Source organism: Microtus pennsylvanicus, chromosome 5, assembly GCF_037038515.1.
Source record: "Microtus pennsylvanicus isolate mMicPen1 chromosome 5, mMicPen1.hap1, whole genome shotgun sequence".
In the NCBI taxonomy this organism is placed as follows: Eukaryota; Metazoa; Chordata; class Mammalia; order Rodentia; family Cricetidae; genus Microtus; species Microtus pennsylvanicus.
This window is the reverse complement of record NC_134583.1, coordinates 67,574,733-67,594,466: the sequence shown is the minus strand read 5'-3', so window position 1 is coordinate 67,594,466 and position 19,734 is coordinate 67,574,733. Positions and strand designations below refer to the sequence as shown.

Sequence of the window (19,734 nt, the reverse complement as noted above, 5' to 3'; positions counted from 1 at the left end):
CCCTCTGAACCTTGTAACTCCCCTCCCAGCCTCACGGGGCTCGCAGGGACAAGGCGGCTGACTGAGCCGCGCTGCCTATTTATTCAAAATAAATGACAGAAAAGTCTGCCCTTGCCTCTGTATATTTCCAGTGCCTGTGGACAGATACCTTAGTGTCGTACAGTCCAGAAAGCAGCTGCGTGTCCCAGGGTCTCTGAGTGAGGAATCCGCTGATGACAACAGTGTCTAGCCACAAGCTAAGCGTGCCTCAGACCCAGACGGGCTTCTGGCTAGAGGTGGCAGGGCGGAAAGGCAGGATCCATGAGGCAGCATGGTAGCCTGAAAGCTACAGGGCTCGGCCTGTACTTTGTTTCTGGAAGGAGGCTTGGGACCCTCATCCAGGTGTCATCCCTGAGAGCAGGTCCAGCCACCATGGCTGGAAGTAGCGGCCCTGGTAACACCACCATCCAGACCTGGAGTGGGTGGGCTCCATTCCGAGACCTGTCCTTGTCTCACAGTTCTGGTAGAGAAAGAGGCGGCTTCCCCAGCAGGGAAGCTTCTCGCCTGGCCCCTCAGGAGTCCTTGATGTCCTTGATATCCCTGAGGGGTGCCTCATCCAGGATGCTGTGCACTTGCTCCAGAGTCTCCGCTTGGCGAATCCGCTCCAGGCGTACCTGTGTGGTTGGGTGGGAGATATGGGAAGCCCCACCAAGGAAACAGCCCCTGGCTGACCAGCCAGCCTCTTAGGGGTCAGCTCTGCAGAGGCAATGTGTTCAGATGGGGTCAAGGGAAAGAACAGGTCCCACCCAGGAGCTTGGCCTGAGGAAGTCTGGGTATTATTGGCCATTCATGTGACTGACAACATGAAGCTGTCATGCAGCTGAGGTGTGCAAGAGAGCTTCCATGTTTTTGAGCAACAGCTTAGGGAGAAAGATCACGCCAGGTCTAGAAAAAGGACCTCTCCTAATTGGGGGCTGCCCTTGTGAGACCCAGGACAAGTTACCCATAGCCAAACCAACCAGGTAGGAAAGGCCAGGACATACCTGTAGGGCCTGGGATAGCCGTACAAAGTCCCTTTGCACCTGTTCACTGGTCTCCAGCTCGGCTTGCAGCCGCAGTGCCTTGGCCCTCTGCTCAGAGAGGAGGTCTGTGAGCTGGGCCTGCAGGGACAAGATGCGGAGCTGGGGCCTGACTCCTTTTGGCTAAGCGAGAGGGTGGATGGCCAGAGCCACGGGATGACCCTCACAGGTGTCCCTTCAATACCACCAGACTCTGGCCTCCTCTGGGCTTCCTGGTCTGAGGGAGACAGGAAGGCTGTGAGGGTGGCCTAACCACACAGCTGCATTAGCCAAGCCATGGCACCGGGTGCCACTCACCTTGCGCTGCTCTTGCTGGACCCGCTCTGTCTCTGTCCTCAGGCTGCACAGGGAGGCTGGGAAGTCAAGGAGCAGGGAGACTGAAGTCAGGCTCAGTGGTCCCAGCCCTGCTGGCGCAGCCCTCCACAAGGCGTTGACCCTTACTCACCCTGTAGCACATCTGCGGGGGTAAGACAGAGAGAGAGGGGTCAAAGCTGGATCTCCACTGTACTTCCTGACGCCCATGCCTGACTCAGGGGACCCTACCTGTCTCTTCTCGTTGCACCCTCAGCTGTCCCTCCAGGCTGGCCCTGGCTGCTGTCTCCTCGTCTAGCGCCTCCCGCAGCTTCACGATTTCAATGCGCAGGCGCTCGGCCTCATGCTCCTGTGCCAGTTGCCTGGCTTGCGCCTGTTGCCGGGTTTGCCGCACCAGCAGATGAAGCTCCTGCAAGACACGAGGGGTCTGCTGGGCAAAGGGCAGAGAGGACGGCAGGGACTGCTGGCTGTATGGAGAGTGTAGGGACAGGAGGGAGGAGCCAAACACCACAGTCAGAGCGGTGAGCAAGCTGCAGAGATACAGTGAGATGAAGAAATGGGAGATCACGACTGCCCATGCTACGGAGGACTTCCAACAACTGTGGAAAGTTCCAGAATACCTATAAGCTTCCAATCGACTCAAGTTCTTCATTATGTACATGATGAAAACTACGATAAAAGGAGAGCAGGGAGGGCCGGGGGGTCTGGCTCAGTTGATGCGTGCTCATCTAGCAGGCATAAGCCCGAGGTTTGATCTCCAGTGCTGTATAAAAACCGAGGGTGGAGCCGGGCGGTGGTGGCGCACGCCTTTAATCCCATAATCCCAGCACTTGGGAGGCAGAGGCAGGTGGATCTCTGTGAGTTCGAGACCAGCCTGGTCTACAAGAGGTAGTTCCAGAACAGGCTCCAAAACCACAAAGAAACCCTGTCTCGAAAAAAAAAAAAACCCAAACCAAACCAAACCAAACCAAAACAAAAAAAAAACCGAGGGTGGAGCCGGGCGGTGGTGGCGCACGCCTTTAATCCCAGCACTTGGGAGGCAAAGGCAGGTGGAGCTCTGTGAGTTCGAGACCAGCCTGGTCTACATCGCGAGTTCCAGGAAAGGCTCCAAAGTAACATAGAGAAACCCTGTCTCCAAACACCAAAAAAAAAAAAAAAAAAAAAAAAAAAACCAAAAAACAAACAAACAAAAAAAACCCCACAGGAAATGGAGAAATCAAAAATCAAAGACTGTGGGGCAGTTTCACTGAAGTGAAAGTGAACACTGGGTGGCGCACGCCTTTAATCCCAGCACTTGGGAGGCAGAGGCAGGCGGATCTCTGTGAGTTCGAGACCAGCCTGGTCTACAGAGCTAGTTCCAGGACAGGCTCCAAAGCCACAGCGAAACCCTGTCTCGAAAAACCAAAAAAAAAAAAAAAAAAAAAAAAAAGAAAGAAAGTGAACACTGGCGATAATCTTCAGGGTAGAGAGAACAACCAGGTGACCTTTAGTTCACGAACAAATTGTTTATAAACTAAAATCAACACAGACCAACACGGAGGACAGGTTCAAAGACTTTTAATCTTCAAGACCCAAGGTCACTTAAAAATAGCAAACAGTAGTCAGGCAGTGGTGGCAGAGGTGGACGCCTTTAATCCTAGCACTCAGGAGGTAGAGGCAGGTGGATCTCTGTGAGTTCGAGGCCAGCCTGGTCTACAAGAGCTAGTTCCAGGACAGGAACCAAAAAGCTACGGAGAAACCCTGTCTCAAAAAATCAAAAAAAAAAAAAAAAAAACAAAAAAACCCAAAAAAACCAACAAACAACATCAAGGGCTCAAGGTCTGCTTCAGTGGAACAATACTGTCCAGCCTGCTTGGGGATGCAGTTAACCCCTTGCAGTGAGGGCAGTGCGAGCAGCATGGGGTATGGTAAAAATGGCGGTCATAATCGCCGCTCCCTTCCTTGCGGCCAACACTTTTTAATTCTTTATTTTCATGCCAACCGTGGAAAGCTGGTGTGGTTCCATTTATCAGATGAAGAAAACGAGTCTTAGACACAGCTAATACACAAGGGCCAGGGTCCGTCCTGCAGGCTGGCATCAGGTGCTCTGGTGCCGTTTACCTGTATGGAGCTGGGCAGGGCCTCGCCCTCGTTCTCCCACTGCTCTGGGCCCTGGAGGGTGGAGGATGACAGCTGCTCCGCCCGAAGCCCTTGGTTTTCTTCGTTCAGTCTTTTAACCTCATGGTACAGGCACTTGTGAGAAGTGGCCAGCTCTGCCTGGGGACATACCAAAGCATAAGGCGATCAGAGGATTGTCTCTAGTCCCTGCGGCTAAACCCAGAGCCCCCAGTAGCCTGATATCTGGAAAGCCCTGGCCTCCTGACCTCCCCCCCCCCGCCTCCTTTTTTCAAGACAGAAGGTTTCTCTGTGTAGTCCAGGCTGGCCTCAAGGGATTAATGGTGTGTGCTGTTACTGACTGGCCTAAGCAGAAACTATTGCTCTCTCTGGCTCTAGCCTCTTCAGATTCTGTCCCTGCTGACACTGGCAGCCACAGCCCACTGTGGGTATTTCATTTAGATGGCATTTAAAAAAAAGATTTATTTCAAGTGTATGAGCGTTTGCCTGTCTATTTATGTGCAGCCACACAGCACATGGAGCCCATGGAGGCCAGAAGGGGATGTCAGATCTCTCGGAACTGTATTTACAGATGGGTGCTGAGAACTAAACCTGGGTCCTGTGAAAGGAGCAGCCCGTGCTTTTAGCCACCCAGCCATCTCTCCAGCTGCCCCCTTCCTTCATTAGACAGAGTCTCACTATGTGTCAAGGCTGGCCTGAACTAGTGATCCTTCTGTCTCAGCCTTCTGAATGCTACACCTGCCCACAACACATGTTCCTGCTTTTAAAGCCCAGGCTGGCCTCAAACTTGTGGCAGTCAAGGATGACTTTAAACTTTTTTTTTTAAATATTTATTTATTATGTATGCAGTGTTCTGCCTGCATAAGTCCTTGCAGGCCAGAAGAGGGCACCAGATCTCATTACAGGTGGTGATGAGCCACCATGTGGTTGCTAGGAATTGAACTCAGAACCTCTGGAAGAACAGTCAGGGCTCTTAACCACTAAGTCATCTCTCCAGCCCCTGACTCCAAACTTCTTTAAAAGAAATTTATGAGCATGAACGTTTGCCTTCATGTGGTGTATGTATCATGTGTGTCCTGGCACTTGAGGCCACAGGAGGGCACTGGATACGCTGGAACTGGGTTATAGAAGCGAGCCACCATGAAGGTACTGAACCCAGGTCTTCTGGAAGACAAGCAAACGTCCTTAACCATGAGCTATTTCTCCAGGCCCCTCTGCCTCCGTCTCCTGAGTGCTGGGATTACATGCAGGAGTATGTAATCAGTTTACATGGTGCTGGGGACTGAATTTTTAAAATTCATTTTTTAAAATTTATTTTTACTATACTATATGTGCATGTGTGTTGGTGCCCATGCACTAGGTGTTTGTACATATGTGTGCACAGCACTGGCTGCCCTTCTAGAGGTCCGGAGTTCAATTCTCAGCAACCACACGATAGCTCATAACCATCTATAGTGGGGTCTGGTACTCTCTTCTGCCTTGCAGGCATACATGCAGGCAGAACACTGTATACATTTAAAAAAAAGAATGTGCATTCACAAGCATATGTGGAGGTCAGAGGAGAACCTGCTAAATCAGTTCTCATTCCATATGGGTCCCGGATGTCAAACTCAGGTCACCAGGCTTTGTGGCAAGTGCTTCTACCCACTTGAGCCATCTCGCTAGCCCCTCAAGCATGCTTTTTTTTTAAAATATTTATTTATTTATTATGTATACAATATCCTGTCTGTATGCCTGCAGGCCAGAAGAGGGCACCAAACCCCATTACAGATGGTTGTGAGCCACCATGTGGTTGCTGGGAATTGAACTCAAGACCTTTGGAAGAGCAGGCAATGCTCTTAACCTCTGAGCCATCTCTCCAGCCCTCAAGCATGCTTTTTTAAGTGCCGACGTAACTGCCAACTTTATTTCATTTTATTAAAGATTGACTTATGTATGAGTGTTCTATCTTTATGAATGCCTTTATGTCAGAAGAGGACATCAGATCCCACTATAGATGTTTATGAACCACCATGTGGTTGCTGGGAACTGATCTCAGGGCCTATGGAAGAATAGCTAGTGCTCTTAACCACTGAGTCATCTCTCCAGCCTCATGTAGTTGCCAACTTTAAAACTGGGAGGCAATATATACATTTCCAGATCTCTGGCTTCTCTTTAAAAGCAGAACACCTGGCCACTCACACACTTCGGGGTGGAACTGATCAGTGCTGATCTGTTTTCAGTCCTCCTGATTCTGCAGACTAGATGGCATTAGCTCAGTTTACAAATGGTAACCAGTACACTCCAAGGTGGTGGGGTTAATTCAAAATTACACAGCTCTGGCCACAGCCAGGCCGCCCTCAATGTCTTCACTCACCTAGTGAGAGCAGCTGGATGGGGGCAGGGCTGACGCTTGGCTTCCCACGCCCTCTAGCGCCCCCAGTGGTCCTGACCTCTCAGCCTCGATGCGGCACTCACCATCTGCAGCTGCACGCGTTCTTGGGCCTGGCTCACGGTCCCCTGCAGAGTTCGAAGCAGCTGCTCTGAGTTCTGGACCTGGGCTAGGAGCACCTGCATCTAAGGAGGGAAGAGGGTAAAATGAGAGGGATGTTGGGGCGGGGGCGGCAGGTGGCCAGAGGGCCCTGTGGCTTCCAGAAATGAGGCTGAACTTACTTGCTTGGCACAGTCCTCATTGCTCCGTCTCAGGCCCTCCTGCAGCTCGTCCCGCTCCCGGCTGACACTCTCCAGGTCCTTCTGTAGCTGCTTCCCCTGCCAGACCCATACCCCAGACTTATTTTTTCAGCTCTGCTGGCAGGGGTTCATGCCTACTCTCCCTTCCCCCTCCATCCCTCAGTAGGTCCTGCTGCTTCTCTAAAGTAGAAAGATACCTTTTACTTCTTGCCATCTCTGCTGCCATCTTCTGGGCTACTTACAATTTCTTCTTTTCTTCCCTACTGCTGGGAACTTACACAGGCTAGCAGTGCTCTACCGCTGAGCCACACCCCGCCCCTTTTCAGTTTTGTTCTGGGCATTTCTTACCATAACATTATTTTCTACAGCATCCCTACTCACGCTACGCCCAACTTCCTTTTCTGGGAGGAGACCTTTCTCTCTCTTACTGGCCTCTCCACTGCAGCTTTAGTGCAAGCACCATACATAACCGCGGGAGGTAGGTACATCCACAGGCCCTAGCTCAGTCCACTCACCTCTACCTGCAGCTGCTCCCACTGGCTATCTGGAACAAGCTGGTACCCAGGAGGGGGTAGGTAGATACCCTCAGGGACCAGAGTGCCAGTGGACACCAGAGAAGCCGTCTCTTCCTGTTCAGGGCTTAGGCCCTGGGAGCCTCGCAGGGAGGCAGTACTGGCTGCCCCACCGAGGGAGAAGGAAGAGATGGAGGCACTGTCGTCACAGTTGTGGGCAAAGGCCTCCGCAGCTGAGCCTGCGTCTCCACCTGGCTCCTCCAAGGCTTCCAGAGGAGGTGAGGGGTTCCTTGACAGCGGAAGCAGCTCGGTGGAGCCGTGCAGGGAGGCCGGCTGCCTTGGTCGTCTCTAGGGAACATTGCAGGGAAGAGGCTGGAAGCCAGGGTCTCGGGCACCCCCCTTCCCTCAGCGCCAGACGTCCCCTCTTCTCCTCACCTGGATCTCTTGAATAAGCTCTTCCGCCCGCAGCAGCTTTCCTTTCAGCTCTGCGATCTCCTGCTCCATGGGTAATACAATCTCCCGGAGCTTCTCGGAGTCTTCGTGAGCCTGGAGGGATGGGCATTGGGCAGTGACAGCCCCTCCCTCCCGAGTGAGGGCCACAACTGTTCTAATCCTCCCTGAAGGTTATGCCCACCAGCAAGACTCCAGAACACCCACGCTAAGTGCTCCCAGGGAAAGGGGCCTCGGCCAAGACTAGCTTCGTCCCGACATGCGCCTTTTAATATCACAGGACCTCCGGGTTTTTGTTTTGTTTTTTTTTAAATTTTCGAGACAGGGTTTCTCCGTAGCTTTTTGGTTCCTGTCCTGGAACTAGCTCTTGTACACCAGGCTGGCCTCAAACTCACAGAAATCCGCCTGCCTCTGCCTCCCGAGTGCTGGGATTAAAAGTGTGTGCCACCACCACCCAGCAAGACCTCCGGTTTTTAACGGGGCACGTGGTCTTGGTTCTCTAGCATCGCCTGCATCTCTTGGCTGCTCTGGAGCTAAAGGCTATCACACAACTTAGTTCTAGCTAATGGGATGTAAGCGCATGTGCAGTATGTGAATTTACAGGCCAGCTCCTAAAAGGAAGATGTGCCTTGCTTTATAACTCCTTGCTGACTGGAATGTGGATCTGATGCCTGGCATTCAAGCAACTACCTTAGACCATGAAGTAACCTACCAGCTACAGTCAAACAGCAATACGGAAGCCTAAGTTTCTTGTTTTAAAGACATATTTCAGTATTTTATCTTATGCATATGCATGCTTTGCTGGCATATATACACACACATCGTGTGCATTCTCTAGTGCACCCAGACACCAGAAGAGGGCGTCTGATCCTCTAGAACTAGAGTTACAGACAGTTGTGAGCCATCAAGTAGGTTCAGGAAACCAAACCTGGATCCTCTGGAAGAGCAGCAAGTGCTCTTAACTGCCAAGTCCTCTATCCAGTCCCAGAAGTCTGGGTTTCTAAGGACTGTTTTATCAGTATGGACTTTCAGGAAAAAACAACTATCTCATTTAAACAACTGCTGAGTCGTGTTTCCGATCACATGCAGCCAACCTCATCTTAACCGACACGTCTTCCCGGCCTGCCTTCCCAATGCGGAAAGCTGACTGTTTCTTGACTGTCTCCTTTCAAGCTTAGGATCCTGCGTGGGGTCAGTGAAAACAAACAGCCCTGCCAGGCAGAGGTGGCGCACGCCTGGAATCTCAGCACTCAGGAGGCAGAGGCAGGCGGATCTCTGTGAGTTCGAGGTCAGCTTGGTCTACAGTATGAGTTCCAGGTCAGCCAAGGCTACCCAGAGAAACCCTGTCTCTGACAAACCACAAAACAAGCAGCCCTGCCCCCGCCACATGCTCCAGACATGCTTCATCTGTGACCATCTCTCTCAGCTCTTTCGGCCTCTTGAATGCCCCAAAGTCTCCTCAAACTCACTTAGCTGCACGTGTCATAGACAGGGTGTCTGACGCTGTCTGAAGCCCTGGAATGCACACTGCACAGCTGAATGCCGCATCGGAACCTGCCTGACAGACCTGATGTTCCTTCTGCTGTCCCCGGAGGCTGACACTGAGCCTCACCCTGTTCTCAGCCCAGAGGTGGCCTGAAAGCAAACAGCAACTTCCAGTGGAAGCTGCAGGTCAAAGACTTCCTTTCCTAGGCCCCAGTTTTGCTGTTCTGATTTTTGAGGTAAGGTTTCACATCCCAGGCTTCTGTAATGCTAGGAGCGCAGATGTGTGTCACCATGCCCAGCTTTATGCAGTGCTGGGACTGAACCCAGGGCTTCATATGTGTTAGGCAAGCACTCCAGCAACAGATCACGGCTCTAGCCCTGGGCTCCTGCTTTCTATTTGCTTTCACCAGCGGGAAATTGACTCTAGCTCTTGTTTCCTCGGGCACTAACTAAATACTGGCCTCCCAGAGCTTCTGTGAAGATCAAGTAAGGTAAGAATGCACACCAGAGGAAGCATCTGGAAATCCACATGTCCTAGAATGTAATTGTTTTCATTGTCTCTTAGGTGACGGTGTGACTATGTACCCTTAGGCTAGCCTCAAACTCAGAATTCTTCTGCCCAGCTTCTCCAGTGCTGGGATTATAGATATAGATTTCTCCACGTGCAGGTATTAAAAATATAGAGTGCTTGCCTAGCATGCCTGAGAATATATATAATACACACACACACACTTGTACATACGAACACACACACCTTTTCAGGTTTCTAGTTAGCTAAGGTGTGTATGCCAATAAATCCCAGAACTCAGAAGCTGAAGCAGAAGACCTTTGGCAAGTTCAAGACCAGCCTGGGCTACACAGCAAGATCGTGTTTCTTACTATGTTATCCAGACCATCTTGAAGCCCTGGGCTCAAGCCACCCTCCTGCCTCCACCTCCCAAATGGCTGGGACTATCAGTGTCTGTCACAAAACCCAGTTTCCTATCGTTATTAATGACACTAAAGGGTGCATTATCCCATGGGGGCCCCCCCGAGAACAAGAACGGTTCTCACAGCCGAGCACTCAGCAGTGTCTAGCGTGGAAAGGGTTAGTTGCTCTCCTCCATGTGCCTGACCTTGTTTCTAGAGGTAAATAACCTTGGTCACGTCTAGCAAGGATCCTGCTAAGCACTCTGCATTCTACCTGGAGTCGTTACTGTGTCCAGTGACAGGCAATGAGACACCAACAATCACTACTGTCCCAACCCCCAGGGACAGGGCAGTCCATCCCACCCCAACCTTTTCCATTTGCTTCTCCAAGGAGTCCAGGGGGTGGGCCCGGGCCAGCAGCTGTTTGAGGTGGCCCAGCTCTCGATCCTTCTCCTCAGAGTCCTGCTGCTGCTGCTGCCGCTCCTGTTTCAGGGCTGCAATCTGGGTCTCGTAGCTGCTGATGGAGTCTGTGGGCAGGAAGGATGGGTGCTTGGTGCCTGCCCTCTCCCAGGTGAGCAGCTGCAATGGAGCCGGGCAAGACCGCAGCACCTCTGCACTAGTCCTCAGGAGCAAGTGTCAGGATGACGTGTAAAGTGTCAATCATTTGGCATACCGTGTGCTGCTCAGATACAGACCAGCTGCGGAACTGGCCCCAGGATATTTTTACTAAAACCAGGCAAGTATGAGGCCTATTAGTAAAAACAAAGGAAGCAAAATATCATAAGGGCTAAGACCAAAAACTGAGCCCCCTGCCATTCCAGCACAGCAAACATAACAAACCCAAATCCCCAAAATCCCAAGCTGAAAAGTCACTTCATAGGAGACTGTTTTGTATATGCAGAAAAGAAAATTGAAAGTATTTCTTTCAAATCATTCATAAGACATAAACTGTCTCAAATATGAGTCCTCCATTTTGCCAGGAGGTACCTTGACAAAGGAATAGATTCTTTGGCATGGTGGAAGCCACAGACAGGTGCAGCGTGCAGGTCAGCGTGAAGGGAGAGCTGGATAAATGATGTCTTGGAAGACTGACAAATTGGGCTGCGCCGTGGTGGTGCAGGTCTTTAAACCCAGCACTCGGGAGGCAGAGGAAGGCGGATCTCTGTGATTTCGAGGCCAGCCTGGTCTACAGAGTGAGTTTCAGGACAGGCTTCAAAGTTACAGAGAAAATCTGTTTCAATAAACAAAACCAAGCAAAAGATAACCAAGTTGAGCAGAATGGTCACTGACAATTTCCAAATAGCCACCAGCAGGCTGATGGGTGTATCTACGGTCCCCAAATGCCCAGTTCCCTTCCTCAAGCACAGTGTGACATTATCTTGATTTTGTGGCTAAAACAGGACCTGGACTCTAAGACAAGCCAAATACAGTCCAAGGCGCTGCCTGTGCAGCCTGTGACAGAAACTGCAGGTAGACTGCAGTATGAGCTGGAATAGTAATTAATTAACTTATTTATTAGGTAGGATTTCTTTGTGTAGCTCTGGCTGTCCTAGAACTCACTCTGTAGACCAGGCTGGCCTCGAACTCACAGAGATCCACCTGCCTCTGCCTCCTGAGTCTGGGATTAAAGGTCATACCACCCAGCAATTTGGAATTTTTTTAAAAAAAATATTTATTTATTTAATATATGATGTTCTGTTTGCATGTCTGCCTGCAGGTCAGAAGAGGAAGTGGGCACCAGATATCATTAAGATGGTTGTGAGCTACCATGTGGTTACTGGGAATTGAACTCAGGACCTCTGGAAGTACAGCCAGTGCTCTTAACCTCTGAGCCATCTCTCCAGCCCCCATGTGAGCTAGAATTCTTATTATGGAAGTTGTCACTTTCTCTGCGACTTATGCACAGGGGTAAACTGTACCACTGAAGAACCAATTACGGTAGCAGAGAGCTGGGCATGGTGATACACCCTTTAACCCCAGTATTCAGAAGACAGAGGCAAGTGGTAAGGATGTGGGGTGAGAAGGCCTACTCCCCAACTATGGATCCCAAAGGAAGGAATAGTGCCTTGTGAGCCTGGCCAGAAAGGGAAGATAAGGTGACAGGATCACCATGGGCTGGTGTGTCTGGCCCAAATGTAAGGGTACACAAAGGATTCAGGGAAGGGTGCAAAAGTGATGGGCATGGCTCTTAAGGCTTTGAATGCCAAGATAAGGGGTCTGGAAATTAAGCTCTAGATTGCTAGTAGAAGGGGTGTTAAACAGACATTAATATTTGTCTTTCCTCAGTTGCTTATTCATTTATTTTGCTTTTTTCAAAGCAGGCCTGAAACTTGAGACGGTTCAGACTCTGTTTCCTACGTGCTGGGATTACAGGCATGTGCTACCATGCCGGGGTTACAGGTGTGTGCTACCGAGGTGTGAGTTACCATTCTGAGATTACAGGTGTGTGTTACCATTCTGAGATTACAGGTGTGGGTTACCATGCTGGGATTACAGGTGTGTGTTACCATGCTGGGATTACAGGTGTGTGTTACCATGCTGGGATTACAGGTGTGTGTTACCATGCTGGGATTACAGGTGTGTGTTACCATGCTGGGATTACAGGTGTGTGTTACCATGCTGGGATTACAGGTGTGTGTTACCATGCTGGGATTACAGGTGTGTGTTACCATGCTGGGATTACAGGTGTGGGTTACCATGCTGGGATTACAGGTGTGGGTTACCATGCTGAGATTACAGGTGTGGGTTACCATGCTGGGATTACAGGTGTGGGTTACCATTCTGAGATTACAGGTGTGGGTTACCATGCTGGGATTACAGGTGTGTGTTACCATGCTGGGATTACAGGTGTGTGTTACCATGCTGGGATTACAGGTGTGTTACCATGCTGGGATTACAGGTGTGGGTTACCATGCTGGGATTACAGGTGTGGGTTACCATGCTGGGATTACAGGTGTGTGTTACCATGCTGGGATTACAGGTGTGGGTTACCATGCTGGGATTACAGGTGTGTGTTACCATTCTGAGATTACAGGTGTGTGCTACCATGCTGGGATTACAGGTGTGGGTTACCATTCTGAGATTACAGGTGTGTGTTACCATGCTGAGATTACAGGTGTGTTACCATGCTGGGATTACAGGTGTGTGTTACCATGCTGGGATTACAGGTGTGTGCTACCATTCTGAGATTACAGGTGTGTGCTACCATTCTGGGATTACAGGTGTGGGTTACCATTCTGAGATTACAGGTGTGTGCTACCATGCTGGGATTACAGGTGTGTTACCATGCTGGGATTACAGGTGTGTGTTACCATGCTGGGATTACAGGTGTGTGCTACCATGCTGGGATTACAGGTGTGTTACCATGCTGGGATTACAGGTGTGTGCTACCATGCTGGGATTACAGGTGTGTGCTACCATGCTGGGATTACAGGTGTGTGTTACCATGCTGGGATTACAGGTGTGGGTTACCATGCTGGGATTACAGGTGTGTGCTACCATGCTGGGATTACAGGTGTGTGTTACCATGCTGGGATTACAGGTGTGGGTTACCATGCTGGGATTACAGGTGTGTGTTACCATGCTGGGATTACAGGTGTGTGTTACCATGCTGGGATTACAGGTGTGTGCTATCAGAGGTGTGCATTATCATGCTGGTACTACAGGCGTGCATTACCATGACTGCCGAATGTTTATTTTTTGAAATAGTGTCTGACTGTGCAGCCCTGGAATTCACTATATAGACCAGGATGGCTTGGAACTCAGAGATATCCCCCTGGCTCTGCCTCCTGAGTACTGGAACTAAAGGCATGCACTACCATGCCTGAAAATATGAGGTCCATCTCTGGGATCCACTTGGTAAAAGGAATCAATTCCCACAAGTACTCCATCACAGACACACACACACACACACAATAAATACAATAAAAATTTTAAAATTATTATGTAATTGCATGTAGTCATGTGCCAAATTACATGTGGCAGTTAGAAGGATAATATTCAGGGCTAGGTTCTGGCCTTCTACCATGTTCAGGCAGGTTCTCTGGTTTCTGCTGTAAGGGGTAGAGGTCAGAGTACAACCTGGGAAGCTGACCTTCTCCTTCCACCCTGTGGGTTCTAGGAATTCTACTCAAACCATCACGCTTTACCTGCAGAGCTATCTCCAGTCCAAGTTTTATCTTAACATGTACTAAAGTTATGCCAGGTGGTGGTGGCGGCGCACACTTTTATTCCCAGCACTTGGGAGGCAGAGGCAGGCGGATCTCTGTGAGTTCAAGGCCAGCCTGGTCTACAAGAGCTAGTTCCAGGACACAGGCTCCAAAGCTACAGAGAAACCCTGTCTCGAAAAAAAAAAAAAAAAAGAAAGAAAGAGAAGTTGACAAACTGTATGGGTTAAAACTTGCTGCTATGTGGCTGTATCACTCACTCACAGACATGCAAGTGAACCTGTTTGTGATTCTATGCTTTTCCTGTAAAACAGTCAGATAATAACCCCTGCTTCAAAGAGTTTGTTAAGATTAAACATAGCCAGGCTGGAAAGGTGGCTCAGTGGTTAAGAGCATTGCCTGCTCTTCCAAAGGTCCTGAGTTCAATTCCTGGCAACCACATGGTGGCTCACAACCATCTGTAAAGAGGTCTGGTGCCCTCTTCTGGCCTGCAGACATGCACACAGACAGGATATTGTATACAAAATAAATAAATATTTTTTAAAAAAGATTAAACATAGCCAAGGATGGTAGCTTATATCCAAAACTCTAGTACCTAGGAGGCTGAAGCAGGAAGGTTACTAATATGGGATTCCCCTTTGTATGCTGTGAATACCACTGGTTAATTGCCGGAGACAGATATGGTTGGAACCTTGCCAGTAGGCCATGATCCTCATGGTAAAATACAAAATAATGGAAGTGGGTTAAGATGTAAAAGCTAGTCAATAAGAAGTTAGAGCTAGGGGCTGGAGAGATGGCTCAGTGGTTAAGAGCACTGGCTGCTCTTCCAGAGGTCATGAATTCAATTCCCAGCAACCACATGGTGCCTCACAAACATCTGTAATGAGATCTGGCGCCCTCTTCTGGCATGTAGACATACATGGAGGCAGAATGTTGTATGTATACACAATAAATAAATAAATCTTTTTTTTTTAAAAAAAAAAGAAGTTAGAGCTAATAGGCCAAGCAGTGATTTAATTAATACAGTTTCTATATGGTTATTTTGGGAGTCTGGGTGGCAAGGAAATGAATAAGCAGCCTCATACTACAGGTTACCTTGAATTCGAGGCTATACTAGAAAATGAGTCCTAGTCTAGCTTAGGTTACAGTGTAAGATCCTGATGGAAAAAAAACAAAAACAAAACAAAAAACAAAAATAGGGCTGGGGCTGGGCGGTGGTGGCACGTGCCTTTAATCCCAGCACTCGGGAGGCAGGCATAGGCAAATCTCTGTGAGTTTGAGGCCAGCCTGGTCTACAAGAGCTAGTTCCAGGACATGCTCCAAATCTACAACAAAATCCTGTCCTCAAAAACCAAAACCAGCCGGGCGGTGGTGGTGCACACCTTTAATCCCAGAACTTGGGAGGCAGAGGCAGGCGGATCTCTGTGAGTTCGAGGCCAGCCTGGTCTACAAGAGCTAGTTCCAGGACAGGTACCAAAAAGCTACAGAGTAACCTTGTCTTGAAAAAAACAAAAACAAAAAAAACGAAAAATAGAACAAAAACCAAAACCAAACCAAACAAAAAAAAAGGGGGGGCTGGGGATGAGGCTTGGTGAGTGGTGTGCTTCCCCGGCACAAATAGACTCTGGGTCAGAGTCCCATACTGCATAAAACCAGGGGTGGTGGTGCATGCTTTAATCCCAGCACATGCAGGATGAAGATCACAAGTTTAAGGCCATCAAGGTAGTTCAGCTGTTAAAGGGGCTTGTCATGAAAGCCCAATGATCCGAGTTCAGTATCTAGAACTCACATAAAGGTGGATAGAGAGAACTGAATCCATAAAGGTGTCCTATGGGCCAACATGAGTAGCACAGCATGCATGACAGCCCCACGGCTCCCTCTTTCACACACACACACACACACACACACACACACACACACACACACACACGCCTAATTCTAAATTGAAAAAGTGTGGAAGTTCACATACAGTTTGAAGCCAGCTTGAGCTTTGTCTCATAAAATTAATGAGTCAGGTGGTGGTGGCACAATCCTTTAATCCCAGCACGCAGGAGGCAGAAACAGGTGAATCTCTGTGAGTTTGAGGCTAGCCTGGTCTACAGAGCAAGTTCCAGGACAGCCAAGGCTATATAGATAAACTCTATTTTGAAAACCCAAAGCCTAATTAATGAATAAAATAAAAAGAATACTTTATAGAGCATTTAGCTCTGTGTCTGGAATACGGTCCGTGCTCAATAAAGAGAAGCCACTGTTATAACTTAGGATACACCTTTTTTCTTTGGTGTGCGTGTAGGGTAAAAAGGAGCCAAGGGGAAAAATGCCCTGCCTCTGTCTAGACCTGGAGACCTGGGTCAAGGAGAAACACCCTAACTCTGTCTTTACCTCAGGACCAGGGGTTGAAATCCCACCAATGCCTGAGCTTGCGCTGAATCAGGCCACAAAAATCCACCAGTCCCAAGTCACCCTGGAAAGCCCCCCATCCCCCCACCCCCACAAGAAATCCTATGTAAAGTCTATACCCTGTTCAGTTTGCTACTGTTCTCACCCAGGCATATAACCTCCTGGATTCTTCCTTCCCAATAAACCTCGAGTGAGGTTTGCTGTGCAGTGTGACATTTTCCCTGAAGCGGAGCCCAGCTGTAACAACTTTCCTGAGAGGGGAACTGTAACACTTTCACTGGAGAAACTTTCCCCTAGCTGGGCAGAGTTGCTACACTCTGGAATCTGAGCTGAACTATAATACTTTCAATACTTTCACCAGGGAAACGTCCCGGATCTGAGCAGAACTGTTGCTGTAACACTTTCACTGGGGAAATGTTCCCCTAGGGAGCAGAGTTGTTATACTCCTGGATCTGAGCTGAACTGTAACACTTTCACACGAAACTTTCCCTTAGCAGAGCACAGTTGTTACATTCCGGGATCTGAGCAGAACTGTAACAACTTTCGGAGCACAGCTCATTGCTGTAAACACTTTTTCCGGAGAAACTTTCCCCTAGCAGAGCAGAGTTGTTACACTCTGGGATCTTTCGGAGCACAGAGCACTGCTGTAACACTTTTGCCTCTTAGCTAGCAGAGCTGTAAAAACTTCTCTGCAAGCCAGGCGGTGGTGGCGCAAGCCTTTAATCCCAGCACTCGGGAGGCAGAGGCAGGAGGATCTACAAGAGCTAGGTCCAGGACAGGAACCAAAAGCCACGGAGAAACCCTGTCTCGAAAATGCAAAAACAAACAAACAAACTTCCCTGCAGAAACCTTCCCCTGCCAGCGAAGAGTTGTTACACTTGCACTGGGGAAACCTTTCCCTGGAGCAGAGCTGTAGATTGCTCTGCTTACAGTGACTGTGGTATTCCTTGGCCCCGGACAGCAAGGATACTTTCCGTCCAGGCCGCAATGCTCACGGCGTGCACACTCACACAAGCCAGAGGGCAATATCAGGTATTTCCCTTAGTTGCTCTCTACCTTACTTTTGAGAGAGGGTTTCTTGCTGACCTTGGAGCTCTCCATCTCAGCTAGACTGTCTGGCCAGCAAGCTCCTAGGGATATGTCAATCTCCAACCACCAGAGCTGGGATTACAATAAACCTCCATGCCTGGTAAGGTGAGATGGAAATTTTAGGCAGTTTACTGTGGAAGCCAAGGTCAAGGGCAGACCACAGAGGGAGATCTGTCAGGCTGGGGCAGTAGCTCAATAGAGCTGGCTAAAGCAATGCTACTGCCAGGACACAGAGGAAGGGCAGATCCGCCACCCTTGAAGAGACTCTAGTCTCTGCTCAGAGAAGGGCAGAGAATAGGGAAAGGTGGGAGACCTGAGACCAGGAAAGCTGCTGTCTATCAATCCAGAGGCCATGAGGCAGAGGAAGAGAAGGAAGAAGAAGCATGTGTTTGTATAGGGTGCTGGGGGGGGGGGGCGCTTCGGAAGGAAGGAAACCACAGGACAAAACTCAAGATCTTGAGAACAGGCTGAGGGAAATGACAAGTTTCTGGCTTGTATTCAGGGCTGATTTGACATCATCAAGGACGAGAAATGACAACCGTGAGGGAATGGGTAAAAATGAGTGCTACACTTAGCGGTGACTGACAAGAGTTGATGACAACACTTGTGTTTCTCCTCAGACTGGGACACAGACTTCTCTCTGCTGAGCGACATGACGCTCACCTGAATTTCTCATCCTGCATCCTGTGTTAGAGGGATGGAGGTTGATAGTCTGGAAGGTGGGTGTGTTTGGGGGCGGGTTCCTCACCTTTCAGGATGGCCTGCAGGGAAGCCACCTCCTCTTGACACTGTCTCTGCACCGCAGCCACCGCCTCTGCCTTGGTGCTCTCGCTCACCTCCGCTACAGCCTTCATGGTTTCCATTTCTGCCAGGGCACCCGCCAATTCAGCACGAAGCCGTCCGAGCTCACTGGACTCGGATGCATCCTTTTGCCCATCTTGGGGCTGGGGATTCGGCGCTGTGGGGGGACAGGGACCAACCTTTCTTCCCATGGTTCGTAGGTCTCTTAGCACCTCAGAAGACCCAGCAGTCCGGTCACCCAGTACCAGACTCCATCTGCACTGGTCTCAACCCACTCACCTGGCCCAGCCCCTTCTCGCCTCCCGCAGTGTACTGTAGTGTACAGCACGACAATCCAATCCCTTCCAGTGGCCCCGCCTCCTCTTCCGCTCCTCCCCCACCTCTTACCTGCCCGACCCTCAGGCCCCGCCCACGCTCCAGACCCCGCCCACCCTGGGGTCTGTGGTGTGCCCCGCCCCCTTCCCAAGCCTCCGCGCTGGCCGGCTGCCGCCCGCCGCCGCATTAGGCCCCGCCCCCAGACCCCTACTCCCCACGTGCACGGCGGCGCCCTCACGCACCGACCCCTGGCCGCCGGCGTCGCCGGTCCTCACCTAGGGCTGCCGGTGCAGCTGCTGCCATCGTCTCAGTCCAAACGGCGGATTCCCGCACTCCCTGGTGATGGCACTCCCGCTTCCGGGTCCGCTCGGCTGTTTCCGGATCCGCTCGGCTGTTTCCGGATCGGGGCTGAGGGGCCGCGGTGGTGGAGGTGGTGGGGGTATTGCCGAGCCGTGCCGAAGGCGTTCGAGTGCCTGCGGGGCTCGGGTTTCGCCTCTCTCTCTCGGGCCGCGCGTCCGCGTTCCTGCGCGTCCTCGCTCTCAGGAAGCACGACGGCTCGGGATCTGCGGCAGTCTTCTCTGAAGCCCGCGTGTCTGTCACGGCTCCACTGGAGCCTACGTCGTGGAACGCCGGGCCGTAGCCCTGGAGGACGCGGCGCGCGGCCTCCCCCTTCCCTCCGCTCGGCCGCCCTTCCGCCGCAGCCCGGATCGCGTTACAGCGAAACGCTGCCCAGCCCTCCCAGCACCTCCGCCCCACGGGCCAGGGCTGGGTCGGCGTTCTGAAGCCTGGCGCAGTCGGTGGCAGAGGTGCAAAACCTGCGTGTCTCCACCCCCATTTCATACGGCTTCCTGCAAATCCCCTTCTCCACTCCCAGAGCTGTAAATCTTTCCTCTGCAGCCTGGGTCTAGGTCAATCTCTCATTATGTGTGACCTCTCTCTCGCCTTGGAGAGTCACAGCACTTCAAATAAGTACGGAGACTGGATTCCCCTGCCTCCAAACCGGTTTTCTATAAAGGGCGCTTGAACCTGTAAGTCCTTGACTCTTTGTGACCTCCTTCGAAGTCCAGTAAAGTAACGCCGCTGTACTTATACCAGGCTAGGTTCTTCAGTTCTCCAGCGCCAACGCTAGTCGTAAGACCCATCACCTCTCCTCAAGTGACAAGACAACTCTCATCGCCCCTCCCAAAGTACCTACTGGTGGATTTAGCCCAATGAAAGTCTACTCCGGCAGGCTGGGACTACACTCAGGGCCCACGGGTAGTACCAAGCGTTCCAAGCGTTTAGAACAAGAGTGCCTGCAGCTGCAGGGGAGGTTTTACACAAACAATTGATTTAACAGAATCTAAGATAAGCAGTTAGCTAGGGAGACTTGCACAAGCAGGCAGTTTAACTGAAGCTAAGTTAACTGGGGGCATCTTGGCCTTGGGTTCCTAAAATAGTGTTGATTAACTT

General features: G+C 50.6%; 1 protein-coding gene across 2 annotated transcripts; it reads right to left on the bottom strand.

Moving 5' to 3' along the window:
* Window positions 1–42: 42 nt before the first annotated feature.
* Rabep2 (rabaptin, RAB GTPase binding effector protein 2) lies at window positions 43–19,247 on the bottom strand. Of its 2 annotated transcripts, XM_075972172.1 has the most exons (13): window positions 18,558–19,247; window positions 17,915–18,124; window positions 9,881–10,038; window positions 7,103–7,213; window positions 6,671–7,015; window positions 6,138–6,233; window positions 5,943–6,041; window positions 3,471–3,626; window positions 1,602–1,779; window positions 1,504–1,515; window positions 1,356–1,411; window positions 1,023–1,139; window positions 43–653 (listed from the first exon to the last, which is right to left on the bottom strand). In XM_075972172.1, exons 1-13 carry the CDS (start codon window positions 19,120–19,122, stop codon window positions 552–554), a joined length of 2,205 nt encoding a protein of 734 aa, XP_075828287.1. In that variant the 5' UTR covers window positions 19,123–19,247; the 3' UTR covers window positions 43–551. The 2 variants fall into 2 exon arrangements, with proteins under 2 accessions (XP_075828287.1, XP_075828288.1); XM_075972173.1 differs by lacking the exon at window positions 1,504–1,515.
* Window positions 19,248–19,734: the final 487 nt, after the last annotated feature.